Source organism: Macaca fascicularis, chromosome 15, assembly GCF_037993035.2.
Source record: "Macaca fascicularis isolate 582-1 chromosome 15, T2T-MFA8v1.1".
Classification (NCBI taxonomy): domain Eukaryota; kingdom Metazoa; phylum Chordata; class Mammalia; order Primates; family Cercopithecidae; genus Macaca; species Macaca fascicularis.
The window spans coordinates 94,239,095-94,258,072 of NC_088389.1; the positions used below are offsets into that span (position 1 = coordinate 94,239,095).

The following is an 18,978-nucleotide window of genomic DNA, read 5'->3' on the forward strand; positions in this document are numbered from 1 at the left end:
GGGCACAGTGGTTCACACCTGTAATCCCAGCACTTTGGGAGGCTGAGTCAGGAGGATTGCTTGAGCCCAGGAGTACAAGGCCAGCCTGAACACAATAATTTTTTAAAAATTAGCCACGGTTGCAGTGAACCGAGATCGTGCCACTGCACTCCAGCTTGGGTGACAGAGTGAGACTCTGTCTCCAAAAAAAAAAAAAAAAAAAAAATAGCCAAGTGTAGTGGCTCATGCCTGGGGTCCCAGCTACTCAGGAGGCTGAGGTGGGAGGATCACTTGAGCCCAGGAGGTCAAGGCTGCAGTCGGCTGAGATCACACCACTACACTCCAGCCTGGATGACAGAGTGAGACATTTTCTGAAAAAAATAAAAATAAAGATCTTAATTTTTCTGGGTACGTGGTAGCCTTATGCTTGGGTCTGGAGTCTTCTCCCTAACGACCCTGTCCCTGAGCTCCTCATCAGAGACACTTTGCCCATCTATCTCAAACTCTGTGTTCAGGTACAAGTGTGATTCTTCCAGATATCCCACTGTGGCTCAGTACCTGCCTCTAAATAATTCCAACAACAGAGAATAGATAAAGCAAAAAGTGAAAGTACGCTTCCCAATCTCACAGGCCTATGCTACTTCTATTAATGACGCAGTGTGTATCCTTCCAGATGATCACTCTTCGGAGACTCTTAAGAACATCCTTTTACCTAAATCTGCATCCTCTGCAGAGCCTAAAATAGGGTATGATTACCTCAGAAGGCTTTAGTCTGTTCAGGCTGCTATAAAAAAGACCATAGACTGGCTGGTTTCTAAACAACAGAAACCTATTTTTCATAGTTCTAGAGGATGGGAAGTTCAAGATCAAGGTGCCAGCAGATTTAGTATCTAGTGAGGACCCATTTCCTGGTTTGCAGGCAGTGCTTTCTTGCTGTGTCCTCAAGGTGGAAAAGAAAGTGGGGAAGTGTCTCTTATAAGGACACTAATCTGATTCATGAAGATTCTGCTTCTCAGACTTAATCACCTCTCAAAAGCCCCACCTCTTAATTCCATCACCTTGGGGGTTAGGATTTCACCATATGAATCTGAGGAGGATACGAATATTCAGACCATAGCAATGGCCAAAATGGACCAATTCCAGAACCTGGAGATCTTTTGGTGCTATAATCTATACCAATCTTGGGTCCTAACAGAACTTGGCTGGGTCATGGGACAAGCAAGGCTGTGCTGCTGGGCTGGCCCAAGTGGCAGGGTCAGCAGTGCTTCCTGGTTTCAGTAGCCAATGGTCTGGGAACAGGATCTGGTCTGAACTCCTCCTTATCCTGGTGGTGTGACTTGGGCCAAGTCCCTCTACTACAACTTCCTCACTTGGCAAAGACAGAGTTGGAATAAAGGGGATCTAACTGAGAAGCTGCCCAGAGTACCAAACTATAATGCAGTGGAATAGAGAAAATTGTGTTGACTGGAATTCTGAGGGAGTGTCTGGAATGTTGTTTAAAGCAGTATTTTGGTAAGCTGCCACGTGTTCGGGGCTAGAGGAACATTTCTTCAGTACAAATTCATTGCTTTGGCCTGCCCAGCATACATTTTTTTGTCTTTTGGCACTAGAAGCCATATTTCCTTGGGGACCGCCTCTCCTATTCTTAGCTCATGCAGTACAGAAGGTCCAAGTGTGCTGGTCTCTTGGAGCTGGCATGCAGCCAGATGTGGCCAATCTGACCAACCACTACTGGTTATAGTGACTGATTTAGAGTTGGGCAAATAACTAAGTCAATCCCATGATATTCAACCCTTGGGGGACATTTTCGGGAACTGTCAGAAAGATTCATTTTATTGGGGCTGCTGAGAGGATAGGATACAAGCCAAGAACTTCTGATGACTTCTTGCTACCATCAGTGGGGTGACCCTACTAGAGGACAGATCAAAAGTGATGAGTCTTGGTAACATCATTCAAACCCCTGGACTCAGTTTATGCCTGAAGTGAGGTACATCCCTGGACTTTTCCTTTAAATGAGTCAATACATTTGCTTAAGCCTGTTTGAGTTGTTTTTAGTCACTTACACTCAAGAAAAAAAATTCCTAATATGATTTCTTAGGGATAATAAAAGATAATTCATCCATGGTTAGCTGCTGGGTTTCGGTCTTTCTGAGGAAAACATGAAAAACTGGGTGCTGCCTCCACACCTTCCTTTTCTACCCTTCTTTCACAGGTGTTCATCCTCTCATCTTTAAACAAATATTGAGCAAACATTTAAATAATACCCATTTGAAAGGGCACTAAGGTATGACCTACTAAAGACACTCATATGTCATGGTTCAGAGCTATTGAAACCCAAAGTTTTGTGCTCTTGCTGCAATTTCTCCACTAATTGTGTGATCTTAAGTAAGTCTGGTAGTTTCTTTAAACCTAAACTGAGAAGTGTCTGTGAGGATGAAATGGGACAATGTTCACGGAAGTGTTCTGAAATCCGTAAGGCAGTGGCAATTGTCAGTCAAGAAAAATAGGAGCTCTTGCCACATTGGAAGTCAGCTGCTTTGTGGAGGAAACATCCTGAGGGAAGGGGGCAGCACTTTATATCAAAGCAGGGAGGCTCAGCTTGGATGTTTTAGTATTAGGAGATCAGTGATGCTAAATGGAACTTCAGCCCTCTGAGTGATGAGTGAGCTGTCCTCCAGTCTTACCCCTTCTTCTCTCTTCTAACCCTCCCCTCCATGCAGGCAAACAGTCAAGGTTTGTGGCAAGAAGTTCAAACTTTCCAGAACCTTTCAGAATAATTACATAACCAAGATAGGTAACCAACCAGAGATGACTACCAGGGGGCAAGCAATTTTACAATATAACACTTATTACAGCCTTTTCAAGAAAGCACAAATGTTGAGCATCTAAAATTTTCACAGACTTGTTTCAGAAGAGAAGAGAAGAAGAGAAGAAGAAGAGAATCTGTTAATTGAGAAAATACAGGCCAGGCATGGTAGCTCATTCCTGTAATCCTAGCACCTTGGGAAGCAGAAGAGAGGGGGCTGCTTGAGGTGAGGCATTCAAGACCAGCCTGGGAAGCATAGTGAGACCCCATTTCTACAAAAAATTAAAAAATTAGCCAAGTGTGGTGGCACATGCCTATAGTCCTAGCTACTCGGGAGGCTGAGGCAGGAGGATCGCTGGAGCCCAGGAATTCAAGTATGCAGTGAGCAGCGATCATGCCACTGCACTCCAGCCTGGGCAACAGAGTGCAACCCTGTCTCAGACAAACAAAAAGTACACAATGAAATAAGTATGAATTCAATAATGCTTTAAAATGCATTTGTATATTATTCATAAAAATGGTTCTTAAAATTTGGGAAGATAGTCTCACAAGATGTACAAAGCATATTATGTGTTAAGCGTTCAGTCTTCTTGGGGCACGCAGATCCCTGGCAAACAGATCAGACAAGTAGGACAGTTCCCGAGGGACTGGAGCAGCTAACCCACTCCTGTTCTCCCTACAGGACCCCTTACTTTGCCAAGGCTGTTTTCTTAGCATTGTTAACAAAGGTACTCAGAACACACTACTTCCAACTGAGGTTGTTTTCCACTTCCTTTCTTACTCTTCTTCTCAGGTGGGTGTCCAGGTGATTCAAGGTCTCTCTCACCTTCCATGCTCCCAAAGACAAAACTCAGGACTACAAATAGACTCACTCAGATTGTCAAGAGCTGCAAAAGTTTATCCTGGGCACACAGGTTCAACAGATTTTAAAAGCACTGACATTAACTCTATATCTTGAAGAAGACACTCAGAGAGTATTAGCCAAGCTCTTTTCTGGAGAGCCCATTAACAGAGAAGCAGGTCAAGCAGGGGCTTAAGTACAAGAGTATATTTTCAAAAGCCTATTTAAAAAGCTCAAGCTCTCTCCCTATTCCGAGCAACCAGGTCCATTGCTTCAAGGACCATGTCTTTGCATCTCAGTGATAGCAGGTGGTGTCCTGGTCTGAATCCTCTAAAAATCTAGGTGTTTCAGGGTTCAGGCTTGGCCTAACCACAGGACTTCAAGAAACCTTTCATATCTCCTTGGTTCCTCCTCGCCAAGGATTTCTCCCTGACCTCTTCCAACTTCTTGCTGAGAACCTAAAGTGAGCTTTCCTGCTATATTGAGCCTCTGAGCTAAGAGGAAAAGAACAACAGTCTGTGTAACTCTCAAGAAAACGGGGACTTTGTAATAATCATATAAACACCACAGAATCCAACCCTATCCACATACCTCGCCCCTCTAATTTCTAGAAGCCCAGACAATAAGGGAAGATGGCACAGAGACAGTTGGGCTGATGGCCACTGATCCGAAACTCATGTGTGGGGGTGTTCAATGCTGTAGGGCTGGGGCCAGGGTTAGACATGAGTCTAGATTTTCCACCTAGATTCCTGACAACTACTTGGCTTTTCACAAATACCCCAATCAAGAATGCAAGAGTTGGCCAGGTGCAGTGGCTTACACCTGTAATTTCAGCACTTTGGGAGGCTAAGGCAGGAGGATCACTTGAGCTAAGGAGTTTGAGACCAGCCTGGGCAACAGAGCAAGACCTCATCTCTACAAAAGATTTTTTAAAACTAGCCAGGTGTGGTGGTACACACCTGTGGTCCCAGCTACTAGTCAGGAAGCTGAAGTGAGAGCATCACTTAAGCCTGGGAGAGGTTGAGGCTGCAGTGAGCTATGGTCATGCCACTGTACTCCAGCCTGACAGAGCAAGACTGTCTCAAAAAAAAAAAAAAAAGAATGCAAGAGCTTATACTTTCCGTACTCACCAATAAATCCTATCAAACCAGGAACACCCAAAGTGTGATCTGCAGATTAAGAGCACTACATAATGCGAATAGTCTCTTTCTCTCTCTCTTTCTTCCAGGGTAGGGAGAGTTCCATGGTTACGTGAGTTTGAACAGTACTAGGTAAAACAAAGCTTCAGTTGCAAGGCTTCTTGTAGTGTGTGCTCTGTTAATGTACACTGTGATGGAGACTGTTGCATTTTCAAAACCTCTATTAAGCCCTTTTCAGGGAAAGCACCCCACGATGCTAGTGTATCGTGGAACCTCCTCTGGGATGCACTACACTGGACCTAATGAGACCCTAATTTGGAGGCGGAGCACAGTGCTCTCACCCAGAATCCTGGAGCCAGCCCTGGAAAATGGGTAATGTGCAGGGGCCTAAGCCACTTGTCCAGCATTGCAGCAGGTCTCCTGAGGCATCTTTTGTGGCCTCTTCTGAGGCCTCTGCCACAGGTAAGTTGCATATGTAGTTTTTGGTTGTTGTTGATTTTTGAGGGTACAGAGGAGTAAGACAAAGAGGATTCCTAATCTTTTTTTTTGAGAAGGAGGTTCACTGTTGCCCAGGCTGGAGTGCAATGGCGTGATCTCAGCTCACTGTAACCTCTTCACCTCCCAGGTTCAAGTGGTTCTCCTGCTTCAGTCTCCTGAGTAGCTGGGACTACAGGCATCCACCACCACGCCTGGCTGATTTTTGTCTTTTTAGTAGAGACAGGGTTTCACCATGTTGGCCAGGCTGGTCTTGAACTCCTGACCTCAAGTGATCCACTTGCCTTGGCCTCCCAAAGTGCTGGGATTACAGGCATGAGCCACCACGCCCGGCCAGGATTCCTTATCTTTATTGCTTTGAGGCTGATGGAAAATTACTGGAGTTCTACCTGGGATTCTTAATATAAACTAACATGTATACATATACAAATATATATGTGTGTACATATAACTGTAAAAAATAGTGTGGGCCAGGCGCAGTGGCTCATGCCTGTAATCTCAGCACTTTGGGAGGCCCAGGCAAGTGGATCACCTGAGGTCAGGAGTTCAAGACCAGCCTGGCCAATATGGTGAAACCCTGACTCTACTAAAAATACAAAAAAATTAGACAGGCATAGTGGCAGGCACCTGTAATCCCAGCTACTCAGGAGGCTGAGGCAGAGAATTGCTGGAACCCAGGAGGCAGAGGTTGCAGTTAGCCGAGATTGCACCACTGCACTCCAGCCTGGGTGACAGAGTGAGACTCTGCCTCCAAAAAAACAAAAAAAAAGTGCAAATTATTTGAAAATGAGAAGCACCTCTCACACTCCCGTCCACTGGAGGAGTCACACGTTTAATATGTCTTCATTGCTCTTCCACAGGTAGCTCTTGACATTGTTGCCATCAATTCATGTTCTTGGCAATGGGCAAAAAATCCTGGTCTTCCTCCCCAGATCCTGAATCTGTTTTCCAGAGGTTAGAAAAAGCAGAACCATGGCCGGGTGTGGTGGCTCACACCTGTAATCCCAGCACTTTGGGAGGCTGAAAGGCAGGCAGATCACCTGAGGTTAGGAGTTCGAGACCAGCTTAGCCAACATGGTGAAACCCCATCTCTACTAAAAATACAAAAATTAGCCAGGTGTCGTGGTGGGAGCCTATAATCCCAGCTACTTGGGAGGCTGAGGCAGGAGAATCACTTGAACCCGGGAGGCAGAGGTTGCAGTGAGCCAGGATCACGCCACTGCACGCCAGCCTGGGCAGCATGTCTACACGGTGAACTCACCGAGATGCCTGTAGGCCCTCTCTTTAACTCTTGTAACATATGTCATGGGATAGTTTGACCTCAACCCATATGCAGGTGCCATAGCTTGTCTCTGGTGAAACTCTGTCTTAGGGGGAAAAAAAAAAAAAAAAAAAAAAGGATAAAAGAAAAGGCAGGACCATGATAGAGAGCAAGAGCATCAACTGACATTTTTCTTTACGCAGTGCCCCGACCCCTCCTCTTGGCCCACAACACCCATGATGCTCCCACACCTGGAATTGGTCATTGCCACTTCTTCCTCTGGGTTACCATCCAGAGTACTGCTCCCCCTTCTAGCCCAAGAATGCTACTGGCTAATATAACAAATATTTGCCAAGCATCCATTATAACTTTGGCCTTCTGAGTCCAATGATCTTGCCTTTGTTTGGCATCATTTGTTAAGGCGAATTCATCCTTGTTCACTCAATTCTATACCATAATGCTGGAAGACCTGGATGGTGAAAGATGGTGGTGGGCAGGCAGTATTGTGGAGCATCTTTCTGAGAATATTCAAGGAATTAGGCAATGTAGTCTACAGCAGACAACTGCTCCTTCTGCCTATCCAGTATCAACTGTCTCTTCTGTAAAAGCATTCAGACTTCCCTTTGAGAATCAACACTTCCTTTCCTCTTGGTCCATACAATTTAGGTGAGGCTGACATCATTACCACCCCAGGGATGAGAACAGGACTCAGATCTATCTGGTCAATTGGGGTGCTCTGTGTTCAACAGAGGGAGACACAATTCTGATAGCTTTTTTAAAAGTTTTTTTTTTTTAAGTATTGAATAGAATCACTACCCAATAAACCCCAGGGTGGGTAAGATATTTCCCATTTTCAGATGAGAGTACTAAGGGTGAGAAGGATGGAGGCCCAGCTCAATGCTACTGACACAGCTAGGATTCAGTATTGAGTAGAGAATCTCTATCCAGTACTTAAGGGCTGCCAAAAAAACCATCATATGAAAAATAATACCTGCTGGAGAAGGAAGACAACACAACAGAAAGCAGAAATAGGAGAGAGTTGAATTATTGAACTCCTGGCCTGAAGTGATCCTCCTGCGTTGGCCTGAGAGTTGAATTCTGATGACATTGTTTGAACCCCTGGATCCAGCTTTACCTGAAGCTAAATGTGCTACTGAACTTAGTTTAAAAGCCTATAAATTCTGCTGTTTGAGTCCATTTCTTATTTGCAACTATATTCTATTCAATTCAAAGCCTCAGGACTCACCCAAGTTAAACTGACCTCCACATTCCTGTTGTATCTCTGAACTCATGAAACCTAATCTTTCGCTCTACCATCAGTCAAGGAGGCAACTCACAGTTTTTCAATGCCTAGTATTGCCAGGGCCTGTACAGTACGCAGGCTTAGTCTTCGTAGTCTTTTGCAGTAGGTTTTATTCATATCCTAATGAAGAAACTGAGGTTCAAAAACCTGAATGATTTGCTCAAAGGTGTGCCTTAGGCAGAAGACCCAAGACCAGAGCTTTAGGGTTGTTTGACTTTTTTCTATTACGTAATGTTTCGTGCAGCCCCAGGTTGGCTACAGGAAATGTAAGCTGACACATAAAATTCCAGAATTGGCAACTACAGATTACGATTCTTTTCCTTTCTTGGTGGGAGAGGAAAGGATGGAGTTCCTTACGACTCAGTTTGGTTTGGTGTACACAGTGGCTTCAGGACCTGCCAGGTCAGCTAGGCTTTCTCCTCTGTGCCAACTAGATGGATCCTGGCACTCCGCACTGGAACACGGTGAACTCACTAAGATGCCTGTAGGCCCTCTCTTTAACTCTTGTAACGTATGTCATAGGACAGTTTGACCTCAACCCACATGTAGGTGCTATAGCTTGTCTCTGGTCTTCTAGCCGAGTACTAGATGTTAAAGATAAACACTGTGACTCATTCTGACATTAACCTGTTATGCAGAAATCTGCTTTGAATCTTTACCAAGGATCAAACAACTAAAAAGAATCCTAATCACAAACACGTTTAATAAATCTTCTCAATCCCAGAGTGGGCACAAGGTAATTCCCATTTTCAGATAAGCAAACTAAGGGTCAGGACAGAGGGCCAGCACAATGCTACTAACACAGTTGGGATTCAAACATAGGTGTAATTCCTAAGCCTGTGTTATTTCCACAATGCACTACTGAAATTCAAGAAGCCAGCCAGCTTTCTTTTACGTATTTAAAAAAGATACCAAAAACTTCTCTCACGAATAACGTAATTGATTTTTAATAGAGACTTAAAAAATTTAAGATCACGGACACACCAAATCTTAAAAGATGGCCCCTACCACCATAGGTGAAGAGAGTGGAAAATTAAGCAATGACGGGGTGCAGTGAGTACTAAGGTAAGGACGGGGAGAGGCATCTATGAGAACTTGTAGCAGCGGGTGTATTGTGGGGATAGAGGGTTTCCTCAGGAACAGCTGAGGCTTTAAGACTGAGGAGGTGGCTCCAAGAGAGGCGCAGGCTTAGAGGGTTTTACTTTCTAGGTGTCTTATGAGAGCGTTATCGAACCACACATATTAAAACGTAGCTCAGCTGGGTGTGGTAGCTCATGCCGGTAATTCTAACACTTTGGGCAGCTGAGGTGGGCAGATTATTTGAGCCCAGGAATTTGAGAACACAGCAAAACCCTACCTCTATTTTTTAAAAACTTAAGAAAGGAAAGAAAGAAAATAAGACGTAGCCCTATCCCAAATCTCTGAAAGACTATTTACAATTTTGCCTTTTAAACGGCTTGGTGATCAGCAACTAATTTAACGTGCTTAGCTCTGATTCCTTGGCAACCACTGCATGCACTTCTTGTGACATGCTCATTTTGGCAGAACATATACTAAAACTATAAATTCTTGTGAAAAAAGAAATTCTCATCTATATTATTCTCAATATTTTAACAACTATGCTGAAAAAAATGAAGATAGTGTTTCATTTTGTAGATATTTTTCTTGCTCTTTTCTTTGCATAATTTATAGCCAGCATTATTTTTCCTGGTTTCTTGCAAGCATTTCATAGGTCTTTCAAAGCTTATAGATCTTAGGCACGATGCCTTTCATTGTCTAATGGGTAAATAGCAGGGTGGTCAAAACAGAGCTTAGGGCCAAGAGGGGAGCATGTGGGAGGGCCCAGGAACCAAGTGCTTGCACACAGCACCTACAACAGCCTAAGGTTGGGTTGCCACAACTGAAGCCAGGTACCATTTCAAACACTAACATACTTCCTTGAAGATTACAAAGAACCTCAGGATGGTTCAACATCCCCAGATGTAGCAGGAAGCAGCAGCTGGCCTTACCTTTGGGGCATCATTTTTTCCCAAGATGGAGACCAGTTGCCCAGATGGCTCCCAGGGAGTCCGGCAGCAGCCCCAGCACTCTATCGCAGCGATGGTAACAGGGTATTCGAGGACAGACATGGCAGCACATATCTTTTAGCCAGGCTTGTTCATTATCTGTTGTCTTTAAGTTGGCCTCTGATTTCTCTATCCTTTGAAATATGTAATGTACCAAATTGTGGCAGAAATAAATTAACAAATTAAGCAATCTGAGGATTTTTGGACACAGGCTCTTCAAAGGGCTGGGAATGAGGAGGAAACAGAATAAAGAATGTCCTGAGCCCTCAGAGGCACTTGAATATCTGAAATATCTAGGATGTTTTAAAACAGGTGCTGACCCCAGGCCTGTGCTCAGCCCAGGCCTGTGACAACCGGACAGCTTTCACTTGCTGGAGTAAAGTAGTGATGTGGGTCAGGCTTCATTAGATGCCAAACACTGATAAAGTGTTCCACTCAAATGGCCTCTTAGATGTGGCCAAGAAAAGTACAAAAAGGCCCAGCTTGCCTATTGACAATCCCATTAACTTTCAGTCATTTCTAAAGAACAGGCCAGCACCATCTGAACATGGAAATCCAAGTGCAAGCTACTTCTTGTCCACTCTGGAGCCGGGTAAGGGACAATGGAGATCCTGGGTGGGCACAGGCCCTGCAGTGCTGCATTCCCACTCATTGCAGATTAAAATTGCCACCTGTACACCCCAGGTCTACAGCACTACCAACTGGGAAGGTCAACGGAACCCCACATTCTAATCCTCATACCCTGGAACAAAGGCCCAGTAAATCCACTTATCACTCTGATTCCCCCTCCCCCAGCTGACCTCCACCCTCACCTCAGGCACTGCCGAAACTTTGGAAATTCTGTTTCCCTGGTGCTCCAGTTTCCCCATTTACCTTTGACTTCATCAACTGCTTCCAGCCTCTTGTACGCCATCCTGCCTACTTCCTTTGCCTCCCTCTAGCACCTTCAACTCTTCTACTCAGTGGCCTTAAAACTAAGTGCCAGCATTGGTCTCACCTAGCAGCCTCCCAACACAAAGATCTAACAGGAAATGGCCACCTCATGGTCTTCTGCTGTTTGGTGTGAGGACAGGCACCACGGTACAACTTGAAGTTTTGTTTTTGTAATTTGGGTCTGTGATTAGCTATCCTTTACCATTTTTTGGAAATGATTTTTTAAAATAAAGAAAACCCAGAAGGGAGAGCATCAGGATAAATAGCTAATGCACCCTGGGCTTAATACCTAGGTGATGGGTTGATAGGTGCAGCAAACCACCATGGTACATGTTTACCTATGTAACAAACCTGCATGTCCTGCACAGGTATCCCGGAACTTAAAATTAAATTGGAAAAAAAACACACAAAAACTCCAGCCTGGACAACAAAGTGAGACACCATCTCTAAAAAAATATTTTTAATTAGCTGGGTACAGTGGCTCATGCCTACAGTCCCAGCTACTTGGGAGGCTGAGGCAGGAGGATCACTTGAGCACAGGAGTTTGAGGTTACAGTGAGCTAGGACTGCACCACTGCACTCTAGCCTGGGTGAGATCCCGACTCAAAAAAGAAATTATTTTAAAAAAGAACAAAACCCCTGAGGCTTAGCTGCCCAGTGAGGCCAATGTGGAATTCAGCAGGTCCTCCTGTTGCTCTTTCCCAATCAATATGTCATGTTGCAATACGCTGGCTTCCTCCCGCCCCTTACCAACTGTTTTGACCATTATGGTAAAATCATCATGATGGAGGCTGGCTGGAGTTTGCATGAAATGTAGTTAAAGGGTGTTGAAAGACAGAAGCAGGGCCTTGTAGATGACAAGGCAAAGAATGATTCTGCCATGACCCCCAACAAGTTCACCGGTTTATCTACCTAAAAAACTCACAGTCCCATTGAACAACTGCTGCCGTTAACTCAGAATGGTCTATCTCTATCAGCAGAAAGGAACAAACAGACCAAGATAGAAAACCAAGCCCCAAAATGCTGGAATCTCTCTCTTCAAGCTACCCCAGCAAGTAAGTGGACCGACCAGGAGCTAAACTAGAAAAAAGGCAGAGACTAAAAGATTTGTCAGTGACTAAAGATTTGATCTAAGATGTCCCAGCAAACAGCAAACGATGACTTCTGCCTGAAGGAATGGTACATTGCTTTTCTTGGGAATTTGAGAAGGGGCTGGGAGTGAGCTGTTTAAATAAATATTAAATTGGTCCTCTTTTTGGCAATACCATCACCTCTCCTGCCAGATGTTCCAACTCCAGAAGCAGCTTTGCCAGATGCAGGGCTGGAACCACACCAGATGTTTCCAGGTTTGAAGCGGACAGTAGCACACATCCCCTCTACTGCTTATAGTAATTTGCCTGGCCTCTATGTGCCACCCTACATTGACCAACAGCACCATTTCCAGAGCTTGTACAAGGAACAGCAGGTATGTGGTATTCCAAAAGCAATGTGGCCCCTTAGTTCAGGATTTGAGCTCTATATGGGCAGATGTGAGTTCAAACGTCAGCAGCACTAGGTAGGACTGCAGTATGTGTGGCAGGCAAAATTCTGGGATGGTAATCCACTATTCCCAGCCCCTGGTTTTTTAAACACAAATCTAGTATTGCTGTTGTCAGTTGACCTTAAGATAGGGAGATAATCCAGGTAGGACTATTGTGCTATGAGTCATTTTTAAGCAATGTTTTCTCTAGCTGGTATCACAAAAGGAAGGTGAATTCAAAGTACCAGGATTCCATGCACCCTTGCCAGCTTGAAGGTAGGGGAGACCAAGTGAACAGAAATACGGGTAGTGGCTGTCTATATGCTAAGAGGTGCCCACAGCTCACAGCCAGCAAGAAAAATCGGAAGAGAACAGGTGACTTCAGTCCTACAACCCTGAATTCTGCCAACAACCTGAATGGAAGCACATTCTTTCCCAGAGCCTTCAGATGAGAGCTGAGCCCAGCCCAGTTGACAGACACCCTGATATCAGCCTTATGAGACTCTAAGCAGAGAATCCACCTGCCTGGATATCTGACCTTTAGAACTGTGAAATGATAAAGAGGTATTGTTTTAAGCTACTAAGTTTGTGAGCACTTGTTATATACCAAGAGCACATAACCAATACAGTATGTAAAGCTCTCAGTACAATGTCATAGTCCAGAATGTCCTGGCCTTCCTCAAGGTTAACTCTCTACCTCCACACATCCTCCCACACCCCTAGACATCAAAGCACAGTCTTTCTCTAGCCCCTTTTCACTTAAAAAGAAAAAGGTACTGTGAGGGAGTGATGAGGCAAAGTTCGCCCCCGGGGGAGGACACCATTTGGAATTCTAGTAGAAAGAAGTACATATTTCCCCTTCTACAAACTTCAAGCCCATGCACATATCAAATGTGGACTCTATTAGTTGGCAGGGGAAATCTGCCATGGATCCTGGGTATTGCTGCATATTCTTGTTGCGCAGGCTTTTACCTGAGTTCTTTCTCAAAACTGTGTTTGCAGGAGGCAGTCTTAAGGGATGAAGTAATGTCTGCATGTGAAACAACAGACTTGCCATGAAAGAGGTGGAGTCCCCAAACATACAAGTTCTTTGGCTATGGTGCAAACTTGTAACATGCATAGCATCTACCTGGGCCCCTCCGTGTCCACTGTGAGACCTGGGGAGCAGGGGAAACCAATGTAGACATGAAGCTCATGCTATGCTGAGTAACAAAGTTCTTTATCTCTGACCCAGGATCCTCATGTCTTTTGGGAGCATCAACAAAAAAGTAATAATCTAACTTATTAGCTTGCAAGGGTAAAATCCCTGACTCTATTACACTTAGATCCTTAAATGAGGAGATTTAATGTCTTTACATTATACATTTCAAAGGAACGAAACACCCTTTAAGAATTTTCTCATGGAGATAGCATTTACATCACAGAGCTATTGTGAAAATAAAACAGGAATGTATAGCACACCTGGAATATAAAACACATCCCAATAACTTTACTTGGACCCCTGCAGTCACCCATCCCTCATATATACATCCAATTAACCAGATGAAGATCAGTGTCTGTGTCCATGACAGCAATCCATTCAGAAGACAAAAGATAAATAGTCTAATATACCAATTTCTGACATTTGCATAGCACTGCAGGACTCATGAAGAGCTGCCACTCATATTATCTCATTTAATCCCTACAATAAAAACCGAGGCTCAAGGAGATAAGTCCTTGCAGAAAGAACAGTAACAGACCCCACAGGTTTGGAAAACAGCCACATGACAGAGGGCCAAGGAAGCCTATGATAGTAGGCTGAGGAAGCACAGCTGAACTGCAGCTATGAGACTGTTCTAGCAGCATGACTGTGGCCTGAAGGCACATTCTTCCTCCAGGTAAGGCAAGGGAGCTCTCACGGTGACTGGGCCTCCTGGGGAATGGCAACGCCACTGGAGAAACAGCTGGAAACACATGCTACAGAGATGTCTTTTATTTGTATATTGATATTTCTTCACAGAAAATTAAGCACGTGGCTATCCTGTCCTGCATTAATCCATTTGGACTTGGTCCCATCGGTGTCCATGGCAGTGTCTGCTTTGTCTGGAGGCACTGGGGCCTTATCTTGTGATGGTTATCACTTGAGGGTCTTGCTAAGGTTGGAGAAACCAATGCCAACACAGGTCATCAGCACTTTATCCCCGCCCTTGAGTTCTTCACCACATGGCTTGGTTTCAATTTTAAACATAATCTGGAAAAAGCTCTTCAAATGCCGCAAAAATTCTATCCTAAAAAGGAAATAAATAAATAAATAAATAAAAAGCAATTCATTAAAAAAAAATTATCCTCTACCATCTAGAATCCAAGGTTTTAATTTGCCAGACCTAGAGAGCTGAAGTTAAGAACTTCTCATCAAATCTGATTAAATAGTACTTCTTTTCAGCCAGCCAGTTTCCAAAGAAGATTGAGATAGTCTGCAGAGACACACACAATACAGCAAGATAAATTAAACCAGGGAGGGGGGAAAGGTTAGAAGTTAGCACATGACACATAAGTCATTTAGTTCAGACCTAGCAGAAAATGGACATAAATATGGTGATGACTTTTTCTTTTTTTTTTTTAAAGAGACGAGGTCTCACTATGTTGCCCAAGCTGGCCTCAAACTCCTGGACTCAAGCAATCCTCCACCTCAGCCTCCTGAGTACCTGGGACTACAGGTGTGCCACCATACCTGGCTTAGGCAATGATTTTTGAGTGGCCTACACAAAGACAGAAACACCTATTTCCATGATTCACAGCACCATGACATACAAAACAAGCACAATGACTACTGATGCTGAAATAGACAAGTCTCTATTATTCTCTAATAATACCTTTGCATTTACTTAATATTTATCAAGTGCGTACTGTATGCTAGGCACTGTTGTTGGTGCTTGGAATATTGCACTCAAATGAAAAAAATTAAAAATAAAAATCCTTCCCTCATGAGGATTTCAATCTAGTGGTGTAGATAGAGACAAGATAAATGAATTAATTATTCCTTAAAAGTGCTATGTAATGTAAACAAAGCAAACAACAGAGATGGGGAAGAACTGTGGGTATGACAGTATTTGTACAAATTTGGCAGAAGGCAATATTAAATAAGGTGGCCGGGGAAGTGTGCACAGTAAACATGACAAGGACAATGGCATCATCACAGGGTGATGGCATCACTCCAAGAGTACCTTGGGAAGAGCAATTCTGTGGATGAACCGCAGTGCAGGTACACAGGCTTCTAATGGTCTTGCCTGGCAGACCTAGCATCACCTCAGCTAGCCTGATCATAAGACACACCTGAACAGTTCATTAAATACACAGGTTCCTGAAGGTTCTCGTGAATTTGCAACTGGTACGAAGTGTCCATATCCATATGGAAGAACCCAGAATCATAGGCCACACACAAAGCTGATCCCTTCCTACCCTCCACCAGACCCTGTGCTCCCCAGTTCATAGAGGCCAGAAATCTATTGTTAACAAGAATCCCTGGCAATTCTCATTGGGCAAGGTTAGGGAACACTGGCTTAGTGAAGAATGATGGTTTGCACACCTATAGTGAAGTATTACAAATACCTCGCACTGTACTGTCTCCCAGTCAAACCAGCCAAACTCCCCACTCTGGCCAGATGGTTCTCAATCTCAACTGCACATGGAATCATCTATGGAGTTTTAAAAACACTGATGCTAAACACATAGATCAATGGAAAAGAGAATCAAGAAATAAACCACACAGTTATGGTTAATTTCCTCAATGAGGAAAGCATAATCATTTCAACAAAGATGCTGGAACAACTGGATATCCACAGGTGAAAGAATGAAGTTGGGCCCCTTCCTCACATCACACAGAAAACTTAACCCAGAAGAGATCAAAGTCGTAGCTGTAAGAGCTAAAACTATAAAGTTCGCAAAAAAAAAAAAAAAAATACAGGAGTATTCATTACCTTGGGCTAGGCAATAGTTTCTTAACCATTTCTTAAATACAACACCAAAAGGATGGCAATAAGAGACAAAATAAATTAACTGGACTTCATCAAAATTAAAATACTTTGTGCATCAAATGCACCATCAAGAAAATAAAAAGAACCTACAGGATTGGAGAAAAGATCTGCAAGTCATATTTCTGATAAAAGTCAGGCATCTCGACTATATAAACAACTCTTACAACTCAATAATAAAAATAACCTAATTAAACGATGGAAGAGTACAGGCGTGGTACTTCATACCTGTAATCCCAACACTTTGGGAGGCCAAGGCACGCAAATCGCTTGGGGCCTGGAATTCAAGACCAGTCTATTACGACCCCCATCTCTACAATAAATTGTTTTAAAATTAGCCAGGCATGATGGCAGGAGCCTGTAGTCCTAGCTACTCGAGCTATGACTGCACCACTGCACTCCTGCCTGGGCAACAGAGTGAGACTCACTAAAAAAAAAAAAGAAAAAAAAAAAAAGATGAGAGAGCTAAATGGACATTTCCTCACAAAGATCCAATAAGTACATGAAAAGATGCTCAACATCATTGGTTATTAGGGAAATGAAAATCAAAACCACTATGAAATATCACTTCATATCCAATAGGATGGCCATAATAAAAAAGACATACAATAACAAAAGTGTGGGTGAGAAGGCAGAACCACCAGCAGCCTCATACACTGCTGGTAGGAATGTAAAATGGTACAGCCACTGTGGAAAACAATCTGGCAGTTCCTCAAAATGTTAACCAGGGAGTTACCATAGGATACGGTAATTCTACTCTTAGGAATATATAGAAGAGAAATGAAAACACACCCACACAAAAACTTGCATACAAATGTTCATAATGGCATTACTCACAAGAGTCAAAACGCAGAAGCAACCCAAATGTCTATCAACTGATGAATGCATAAAGTGTGGTATATCCATTCAATGGGAGATTTTTTTTTTTCTGTCATAAAAAAGGAATCAAGTACTGATACATGCTACGTCGATGAACCCTGAAAACATTATGCTAAGTGAAAGAATCCAGTCACAAAGGACCATATAGTGTATGATTCTATCTACCGAATACGAAAAAGCCACAACAGGCAAATCTATCAGAGGCAGAAAGGAGATTTGTGGTTGCCTGGGGCTGGGGAGAGGGGGAAGAATGGGAGAGACTGCAAGTTGGCACAGGGTTTCTTTCTGGAGGTAGTAAAAATGTTCTAAAATTAGATTGTGGCTGTGGTTACACAAGTCTTTAAACTGTGTACTTAAAATGGGTAAATTGTGTCATATGTGAATTGTATCTCAATAAAGCTTTTTAAAGTAGAGAAATCAATACATATTTGCCATGTTATAAAACAACTGATCCTGGTTCTCACCCCTACTCGGTGTATACCAAACTACATATAAAGCCTGAATTGATGAATTTCCCTCCCATTCCCACCCCTCTGTGCTAAGAGCACTGATCTAGTCAAAGGAAGGAAACAGCTATATGGAGAAAAGGGGGCCTGAACAATTCCTGACCCTGTGACTGAAGTGACCAGTGCATCAGGGGCTGAGATGAAACATTAACAACCCCAGAGAGCAGGAGTTCTGGTCAGTGCTGGATGCTCACAGAAAAAAATCTCCCAATTCCTTGCTTTCCTTCCATCTAGGAATGTGCAAGTTTATCTCGACCTTTAAAATAACATCACATTTGTCAACTTTTCTATGAAGCCTTTCCTAGCCCATAAAGCCCACCCCAAACGATCTTTCCCACCCCTCCAGGTTTCCATAGCATTCTCTGCTCATGGTGTCTAATTAAATGCTTATGTATAACTGTCCCCTTCCCCCTCATTAAATTATTTAAGCACCTCAAGGGCAACGCTCTTCTCCATCACTGAACCTGTTATTCAAACAAGGCACTGTATGAGGTTCTCAGTAAAGAGGCACTGGATAGAATTTAGGAGTTGGGGTAATTTTGGGAAACAACTTTCAACATTCTTGGCAATTAAGGGAAGTCAGCGTTCCCTGCTGGCTTTCTTGTCTTACTAACCAATTAAACTTTTGTTGTCATTGTTGCTTTCTATCCATCCCACCATCTCCCCCATCCTGTCCTATGGAAAAAAGAAAACACATCGAACCATAGATAAACAGTCCACATCTGCGGGCAAAGCTTCCAGCTGGCGGCAACCCGGAAAAGGTCAGCCATCTCACCCACTCATCTGCATCTGAAGGAGAAAACAAATTGGTCTCTCCTTTGCTGCTGCCTCAAACTAATACAGGCCTGGGGCATGCTCTGCTCCCAGGATCTCACCCAGCCTACTTCACTCTGAATCACTCAACTGTGCTTGAAAAACCAGACACCCTCCCCAGCTGGCAGAATTTCTACGTGGCCTCAGCTTGCTTCTGATCCCTTGGAGAAGGATGGGAGGAACACAGGCTCAAGTGTGCAGGTTTGTGTATTTGCAAGTTTGGGGTATTTGTAGCCTTTGGAACAGTTAGAAAAAGCAAAGTTAGTTCCACTTTTTACATAATGTTCTGCCAAACCCTCAGCCTGTCCAAGGAAGACTGTGTAAGAGACTGGATTAAGGTACATTTCAGAATCTTTCCCCTACCTCTAGCCCCATTCTCCCTATGTCTCTGGTAGCTGGGATATTGAAGAGCAAAAATGCTCAGAACC

General features: G+C 43.6%; 1 protein-coding gene across 7 annotated transcripts in view; it reads right to left on the reverse strand.

Moving 5' to 3' along the window:
- Nucleotides 1–14,301: 14,301 nt before the first annotated feature.
- RCL1 (RNA terminal phosphate cyclase like 1) overlaps nt 14,302–18,978 on the reverse strand; it is a 63,026-nt gene continuing 58,349 nt past the window's right edge. For 6 of the 7 annotated variants that reach the window (XM_065530595.2, XM_005581793.5, XM_074017541.1 and 3 more), the window contains one exon: nt 14,302–14,609. In XM_065530595.2, coding sequence (XP_065386667.1) covers nt 14,459–14,609 — 151 coding nt within the window. In that variant the 3' untranslated portion in view covers nt 14,302–14,458. Of the gene's footprint in view, nt 14,610–14,705; nt 14,796–18,978 lie in introns of all 7 variants that reach the window. The other variant, XM_065530594.2, reaches the window with a different exon arrangement.